This window comes from Neofelis nebulosa, chromosome 4 (genome assembly GCF_028018385.1).
Source record: "Neofelis nebulosa isolate mNeoNeb1 chromosome 4, mNeoNeb1.pri, whole genome shotgun sequence".
Lineage (NCBI taxonomy): Eukaryota > Metazoa > Chordata > Mammalia > Carnivora > Felidae > Neofelis > Neofelis nebulosa.
In genome coordinates, this window is record NC_080785.1 from 12,495,101 (window position 1) to 12,503,631 (window position 8,531).

At 40.1% G+C, this 8,531-nt stretch overlaps 1 protein-coding gene across 1 annotated transcript; it reads left to right on the forward strand.

The window, feature by feature from the left end:
• Nucleotides 1-4,779: 4,779 nt before the first annotated feature.
• Nucleotides 4,780-5,783, forward strand: LOC131508372 (olfactory receptor 9A4-like). Its single transcript, XM_058723472.1, has one exon. The coding sequence runs from the start codon at nt 4,780-4,782 to the stop codon at nt 5,722-5,724; it is 945 nt and encodes a 314-aa protein (XP_058579455.1). The 3' UTR covers nt 5,725-5,783.
• Nucleotides 5,784-8,531: the final 2,748 nt, after the last annotated feature.

The window sequence follows — 8,531 nt, forward strand, 5'->3', positions numbered from 1 at the left end:
GTTTAATGTTGAATAGAATTGGTGAGAACAGATATTATTTCCTTCCTCCCTATCTTGGAGGAAGAAATTAGGTCTTTCATCATTAGGTTTCATGTTAGAATTAGATTTTTGGTGGGTTCTATTTATGAGTTTAAAGAAGATTCCATTTGTTCCTAGTTTGATCAGAGTTTTTCATCAGTGGATGTTGATTTTAGTGAAATGCCTTCTCTGCTCTTGTCTAAGTGACCATCTGGTTTTTCTCTTTATTTCTGTTCATATGGTGAATTATATTAATCTCCCAATGTTAACTTAACCTAGCATATCTGGAATAAAACCATCCTTTTGTTATGGGACATTATTCTCTTTAAGTATTGCTGGATTTTATTTTCTCATATTTTACTAAGGATTTTTCCTTTCATATTCACAAAGGATATTGGTTCTTAGTTTTCTTTTCTTTCAGTGTCCTTGGTATCAAGATTTAATTCTGACCTCATAAAATTAATGACCAGCGTTCCCTTGCGCTCAATTTTCTGGAAAATTCTATGTAGAATTGGAAATATTTCTTCCTTAAAAATTTGATAGAATATACCAGTAAAGCCACTTGAAAGTATAGTTTTCTGTGTGGGAACATTTTGAATTATGAATTCAATTATTTTCCATATTAGGAATACTTAGGAAACGTGTTTAATTTCTTTTTGAATCAGTTTTGGTAATTTTTAACTTTCAAAACATTTTCTACTTCAGCAGGTTTTCCAATTGATTTCTCATTTAAGGTATTTTAATATAGTTGTCTTTAATTTAAATGAATTATGATCATATCTTTGGTTAGTAGCAGATCAGGAAATCAAGAGTGCTCTTATCACACAGTCTTAGTGTCAGTGTGAATCAATCCAAAATCTTTGGAGTATAATTGGTGTTAATAGAAACCAATACCTTTAACATATCTACCTTATAAGTGCCCAGTCTAGGGATTTATCAGAAATATCAATGTGTATGGAGTTATGATGTATAAAGATATTTATAGCATCATTTTTCACAATAAAATGAACACAATAAGCAATGATCAGCAGAGGGCTAACTAATAAAGAATGGGCATCCCTATAATGGAACACTATGCAGAGATAAAAGTGGGCAACATGTATAGATATGCTTTATATCTATTTTTTCTGGCTTTATATCTATTTTTTAAAATTTTTATTCATTTAGTTTTCCTGTTACAGGAGCTTCTATTTTTTTCTTTAATTTACATCCAAATGAGTTAGCATATAGTGCAACAATGATTTCAGGAGTAGATTTCTTAATGCCCCTTACCCATTTAGCCCATTCCCCACCCCCCCACAATTCTTCCAGTAACCCTCTGTTTGTTCTCAATATTTAAGAGTCTCTTGTGTTTTGTCCCCCTCGCTTTTTTAAATATCATTTTTGCTTCCCTTCCCTTATGTTCATCTGTTCTGTGTCTTAAAGTCCTCATATGAGTGAAGTCATATGATAGTTGTCTTTCTCTGACTGAATAATTTCGCTTAGCCTAATACCCTCCAGTTCCATCAACATAGTTGCAAATGGCAAGATTTCATTCTGTTTGATTGCCGAGTAATACTCCATTGTATATATACACCACATTGTCTTTATCCATTAATCCATCGATGGACATTTGGGCTCTTTCCATACTTTGACTATTGTTAATAGTGCTGCTATAAACATTGGCGTGCATGTGTCCCTTCGCAACAGCATACCTGTTTCTCTTGTATAAATACCTAGTAGTGCAATTGCTGGGCCATAGGGTAGTTCTATTTTTAATTTTTTGAGGAACCTCCAAACTGTTTTCCAGAGTGGCTACACCAGCTTGCATTCCCATATATATCTATTTTTATCTATTTTTATATATTGTTAATGAGAGAGAAAAGGTTTTAAAATAGATTTTCACAGGATTTTCTATAAAGAATATGCAGATACATACTTATAAATTTTTTCTAATATTGTATGGCAATCTAGTTGGGCTTGGCAACATCAGAAATGGGAAGGAAGATTATTCCCAAATTATACCCTTCTGCATCTATTGACACTCTCAGATTTAACAGGTATACTTCAAATGAAATCCCAAATCCAGATAAATGGTTGTAGCTGCCATTTTTTCTGTCTTGCTCTAGCATAAAGCAGACTTACAATTTACATTTGTCAGTTGGTTCAGGTTGTAGATATAACTGCCTACATTGGCTGTCCTTATGCTTCCCACTTTGAAGTGCCCAGCTGGCAAACATGGACACACCATAGAAATAAATGTAAGAATCTTGCTTGAATGCATACAGATGCATGTGTGTTCAGAAGAGTGGAAACCTGAGACAGTAGCAGAGAGCGAAGTACAATTTGGAGGCAGAAACTCTCCCCAGTTTTCTGGAAGGTCCTCAGAGTTAGGAGCAGGAGCCTCTCTATGAAATGAGTGAAGGAGGAAACAGGCTTTGTAGGGGATTTCTGGTGAAGTTAAGGCTTTGACTGAGACCAATATGCATGCTTTTAGGATACTGGTGCACATTTTAGATGTCAATTGTAATGTGTCCTATTGGGGGTTAGGGGATGCTTTTTTCTCTGAATAGCTAAGAGAATCAGAGAAGAGTCTAAGATATAGGGCAGAAGGGGTAATCTGCTTAGAGTCTGAGATGTCTCTTGAATCCTAGACTTGGGGCCTTTGAGGAGGCAGTTTTGGTATTGAAAGCCTGTGATTGGTGAGATTTCAGGTTTCTTCATTAAGCAAAAAGTTTCGAAAGTTCTGACCCTTAATTGGTCAAAAAAGGGAATAACTAAAAGTTTGTTCTGCTTTCCGCAGTCTGATTGCTTAGGGACGCCCTGAACCTGGGCTAATTAAGAACAGGTACCTCAGTGACTAAGTCCCCTTGGGAAGGAGGGTAGTGGGAGGGAAGGAGAGAGAAAGAGACCCTCAGTTCCCACAATGCTGTTATCTCTGGAGTTTCTGCTCAGCTCCTGTTGAGTAAGTTGCTGTGGCCCCTGTATATGCATCAGCAGTAGCCAGACAAGTTATCCAAGTCCTGGAGAGTCTGAGAAGGGTGGAGAGGCCCCTCCATGGGGGTGAGTATTTTCTCAGGGTTTTCCTCTAGGAAGGAAAGAGTAGGAGAAGATCAGATTGGAGTTCTGGGCTTGGCTACCTGTTAGAACAAAGGAGGCCCAGAGCTTAAAGAGTGGTTGAGGACATCACTGAATCCCCTCTACACAGCAGAGAGCAGATTTATTTCTCCTCTGTTCCAATGTTAAAAACAGTCACTGCTAAGATTCTTCTATATTTTTTCACCCAGTGCCCAATACACAGACATTTTAGCAATGCAGATCACTGAGCCATCCCCACAATACTGTTCTTAACCTGTTTTCCCATCATTCCAACCTTCAGAGGCTTAGAGGAGGTGGCGTGAGTAAGGGAAGGGAGGAAGGGGAAATGGTAATGTGAGCCATGAAAGCAAATCAAGAAGAGTAGGCTCCACGGGGTATGGCCCGACTGCTTTAATGAACATCAAGTACTATTTAACCATATAGCACACATCCAAGCAACTATCATGTAGGGAAATTTATCAGCATGACTTTATAGCTCAACAATAAAATAGATATAGATGTACATGTAGATACAGATACAGATATAGATAGATATATACACACATGTCCCTGCCTTCATAGACTTTACATTATAGTATCATAGATGAACTGTGAATACATGAAATTAGATTTCCTGTCCTTCTTCCTTGCCTTATATTTGTTCCAGCATGATGAATAGACTAACATCATAATTGTACTTACTTGTCTTGTATATAATCTGGCATCCACCCTCCCCTTGAATGTGAGCTCCACAGGGCAGGAAGTTTTGTTTGTTCTATCCACTGCTGAATTTGCTTAATGTTCAATGAAGGAATGAAATTAGTATACATATCAAATCAGGTAATAAGAAGTGCTACAAAGAATGGCAAAGTCCAAAAATGAACAAGTTAATCCTATTTGGTGTAGGGTTACTGGAAAGAGTCTTCTGAAGAGATATTTGAGTAATGGGATGGAAAAGTGAGAGGTCGAGATCCAGACATCCACAGGGGCTACTGGCCTCAGATCTACCCTTGTTAGGGACAGGTGCCACCTTTCCTCTCTCCCAACATTTTGCAAAGCACATGGATTTAGAGAAGAATGATTCTGCCCTGGGAAATTATCTCCAGAGAGCTCCAGAGCTCTCATTTGTAGATGTGTCTGCTCTGTACCATGGAAGTTTACACTCTGGGGAAAGCAGGGGTGTTGGTCTTAGTCCTCTGCTGCTTTTCTACTACCCCAAGTTGGGTCTAGACAATTCCAGTAAGGATGACGTGTAGGGTTCAATGTTCCAGGATTTGACCATCACCTAGAACACTGTTATGTCATCTGCTACAGTTAACATAAGAAGAATGACACAGTCTCCGGACTGGTGTGGCTGATCAACACAGCTTCATAAGTGGTCAGTTTAAACACTCTTATCCTCTGTCCCTGGAGAGAAGGCCTATCCTGTGGTGTAAAAAGACAGAGAACGTTTTCTTATCCTCAGTAGAGATTCAGGAGTCTTCCCCTATTCCAGACAGGCAGACTTGTGCTAGATTGAAGGTGATCACATTTATGTCTGACCTTGTGCAGAGCATTGCAGTCGGGGCATGTCACCAGGTTTTCAGGTTGAAAATATTTTCTCATCCTAACCTGTCTTCCTTCTCTTTGGAGAACAGGACTATGTGGCGCCATGTTACCAGTCTTTGAGCTCTAGGTTTTAAGACAAACAGAAACAAGGAGTAAATGATGAACAATCTCTCTAGTGCCACTGAATTCTGCCTTCTAGGCTTTCCTGGGTCCCAAGAACTACACCACATTCTTTTTGCCATATTCTTTTTCTTCTACTCAGTGACACTAATGGGAAACACAGTCATCATTGTGATTGTTTGTGTGGATAAACGTCTGCAGTCCCCTATGTATTTCTTCCTTGGTCATTTGTCTGCCTTGGAGATCCTGATCACATCCATCATCATGCCCATGCTGCTTTGGGGATTGCTGCTTCCTGGGATGCACACAGTATCTCTGGTTGCATGTGTCACCCAGCTCTTCCTGTACCTTGCTGTGGGGACCACAGAGTTTGTCTTAGTCGGAGCGATGGCTGTGGATCGTTACGTGGCTGTCTGTAACCCTTTGAGGTACAACATCATTATGAACAGCCACACCTGCATCTGGGTGGTCATTGTGTCATGGGTGTTTGGGTTCCTTTCTGAAATATGGCCAGTCTATGCCACATTTCAGTTTACCTTCTGCAAGTCAAATCTGTTAGACCACTTTTTTTGTGAACGCGGGCAACTGCTCAAACTATCCTGTGGTGACACTCTTTTCACAGAGTTCGTTCTCTTCTTAATGGCTGTTGTCATTATCATTGGTTCACTGACCCCAACAATAGTCTCCTACACCTACATCATCTCTACCATCCTCAAGATCCCCACAGCCTCGGGCCGGAGGAAAGCCTTCTCTACGTGTGCCTCTCACTTCACCTTTGTTGTGATCGGCTATGGCAGTTGCTTGTTCCTCTATGTGAAACCTAAGCAAACACAGGCTGCTGAGTACAACAAGATAGTTTCCCTGTTTATTTCTGTGGTGACCCCTTTCCTGAACCCTTTCATCTTCACCCTGAGGAATGACAAAGTCAAAGAGGCCCTTCGGGATGGTATGAAACGCTGCTGTCGACTGGTCAAGGATTAAATCTCTCTACATCAGTTTTGTGACAATGCCCTCACTATACATTTTTCAGTAACCTAGAAAACCCCACCTTTTATCTTATCATTATTTTCCCTTCAAAAATCAGTAGTGTACAACTTATAATCAGGGCCATCGAAGAAGACATGGAAGGTAAAAAAGAAACCCATTTTCTGCCTATTAGATTCTCATTCCTCAGTTTCTGATGGTTCCCGACTTGAACCATTGAAGCCTATCCTTGGGAAGTGGGAGGATTGGGTAAAGGTAATACATACATGCTTGTATTTTTCCATAGCTCAATTAAATCGCCTACAATGCATTTTTGAGGATATATTTCTTAGTGGAGGAAGGAAGTGGGAAGAAGGGGAGGGGAGGCATCTGCCATAATAAGTACCAAGGGGGAGATGCTCACATTGTTTCTTATCAACTGTTGTAGAGATTTTCCTATATTTTTGTGCAATTTCTTGATGCGATGGCAATATGCACTTTAAATATTCTATGGTTCTCCTTTTCTCTGCTGGTTCTTCATGTTATCCAGGCTCCATTGCTAGTGCAAAGTACATACAATGTTATATACTCTTTGCCACAGAACCAATCTAGAGTGGAGATATGGGGATTGGAATACTTTTAGTAAGTCTTAACGATGTAAAGATATGAAATATTTTGGGACATATGGGGATTGAGACAAATAAGAATTAAATGACTAATTATAGAGAAAGAATCCTGTGTTGTACAACTGCTTAAATCTACTATGTCTGTTGAGACTACTCCCAGACCCAGACTTTCGGCCTCATGATGTCTTTAGTTCTCTGTCTCTGAAATCCAATTGTCTCAGTACCCTGTCATAGATTTTCTCTATGGGGAGCATCAAAGAAATGAGAAGCTACCCTCTCAACTTGCAGCTCTTCAAGAATACAAGGCATGGTTTTATGACAATGCAAGTGTAGGAAGCTCATCATGTTGGAGGAAGGGGTTTGAAGGAAGGTAGGTTTTTAAAATTATTTTTATTTTTTGTTTAAAAAAAGTTTATTTATTTTGAAAGGAGAAATTGTGTGAATGGAGGCAGGTGCAGAAGAGAGTGGAGAGAGAGAATCCCAAGGAGTCTGTGTGCCATCAGTGACACAGTGCTGGACCTCACTACCTTGAGATTATGACCTGAGCCAAAATCATAAATGAGACTCTTAACTGACTAAGTCACCCAGGTGCCCCAGGAAGATGTTGGTTAAATGGTAATGCTCAGCACTTCCTGGCAGCCCTGAACTGGTGGCAGATATTCAGCCACCCAGCCGTGGATGATGGTGTTCCATAGAGTTGCAGAGTACTGTGTGAGGGTGCCTTCCCGTTTGGTGAAGACAGAGAAGTCTACCAACCATGATATAGTTGATTCCACCTCATATGGGCAACATATGAGGTGTTGGGTGGGGTCTTAATCCAGCCCATGCTCTGGTAGCTAACCAATAGGTTGTAATGGGACTGCATTGTCTCTGGGCTTGTAGAGGCAATTTAGGAGGACAGAAAAGAGAGCCTCACTGTCCTCATCGGTTTCTTTGGTTTCTGAACCTTCATCACCGATGCCTGATGATCCTTAGTTCATCCACCACCTGTCTTCTTCCTTCTTCCTCTTTCCCCTTGTCCTTGAGCTCTCCTATTCCTCTCTTTCTCCATCTTTCCCTTTCTCTCTTTTCCCTTTCCGCTTGAATCAGGCTCTGATCATCCACTGCTAATGCATTTCCTATTCTTCCCCTTGTCCTCCATCAACAATTCCATTCCTTTCCTGTATCTCAGGGATGCAGTGCTCTAAACTGCTTCTCTGAATGCCCGTGACCATGAGGAAGGAAGGAAAGTTCCAGGTCTAGTGATTTGTGATGGGGAATGAAACATCTTTTGTACCAAAGGTAGGTTCTTCTGTTTGGTCTTTGATTCTGAATGAAGGAAAGTTACTGTTTATGTTAGTCTGCCTGGGCTGTCATTTCAAAACACTACACATTTGGTGGTTTAAATAAGAAAAAATTATTTCTCATAGTTCTGGAGACTTAGAAGTCCGAGTTCAAGGTTCAGGCTAATTTAGTTTTGGTGAGAACTATTCTTATGTGATGAGGCCCCCCCCCCCATTGACCTCCTTTTAGCTTAAGAACTTAAGAGTCCCCATCTCCCAAATCAGCTGCACTGGGTGTCAGCATTTCAACATATGGATTTTAAGGGAACATAAACCTTCAGTCCATAACACTGTCACTGTGTCCCTGCCCTGCAAGCCATCTTATTCTCAACCAGAATGCCTACTCCATGTTCACACTGGGAGCTGGGAGACAGATATGTCTGCCCACTGAGGCTTAATTTCTCAACCAGCGGTTGTCTCCTACCCCCAAATGAAGTGAGATTCCTCACACCATTTCCTCACTACTATATACACTATCAAGTCTCAATAACATTTGTTCTATTTATTTTTTGTCTTTACTTTTCACCACTAAGTACACAGATAATCAATACAGATATCTAAATATAAATATGAGTAATATTCCATTCTATATACACATCACATTTTCTTTATCTGTTCATCAGTTGAACAGTTGGGCTGTTTCCATCTTTTGGCTGGGGTAGATCATGCTGCTATAAACATCGGGGTGCATATAGCCCTTTGATTTAGTATTTTTGTATTCTTTGGGTACATACTTAGTAGTGCACTTGCTGGATTATAGGGTAGTTCTATTTTTAACTTTTTGAGGAAACTTCATACTGTTTTCCAGAGTGGCTGCACCAGTTTGCATTCCCACCAATAGTACAAGAGGGTCCCTCTTTCTTCACATCCTCGCCAA

Coding starts and splice junctions, on each gene's coding strand:
- LOC131508372 (XM_058723472.1), top strand. CDS start 4,780: ATGATGAACAATCTCTCTAGTGCCACTGAATTCTGCCTTCTAGGCTTT.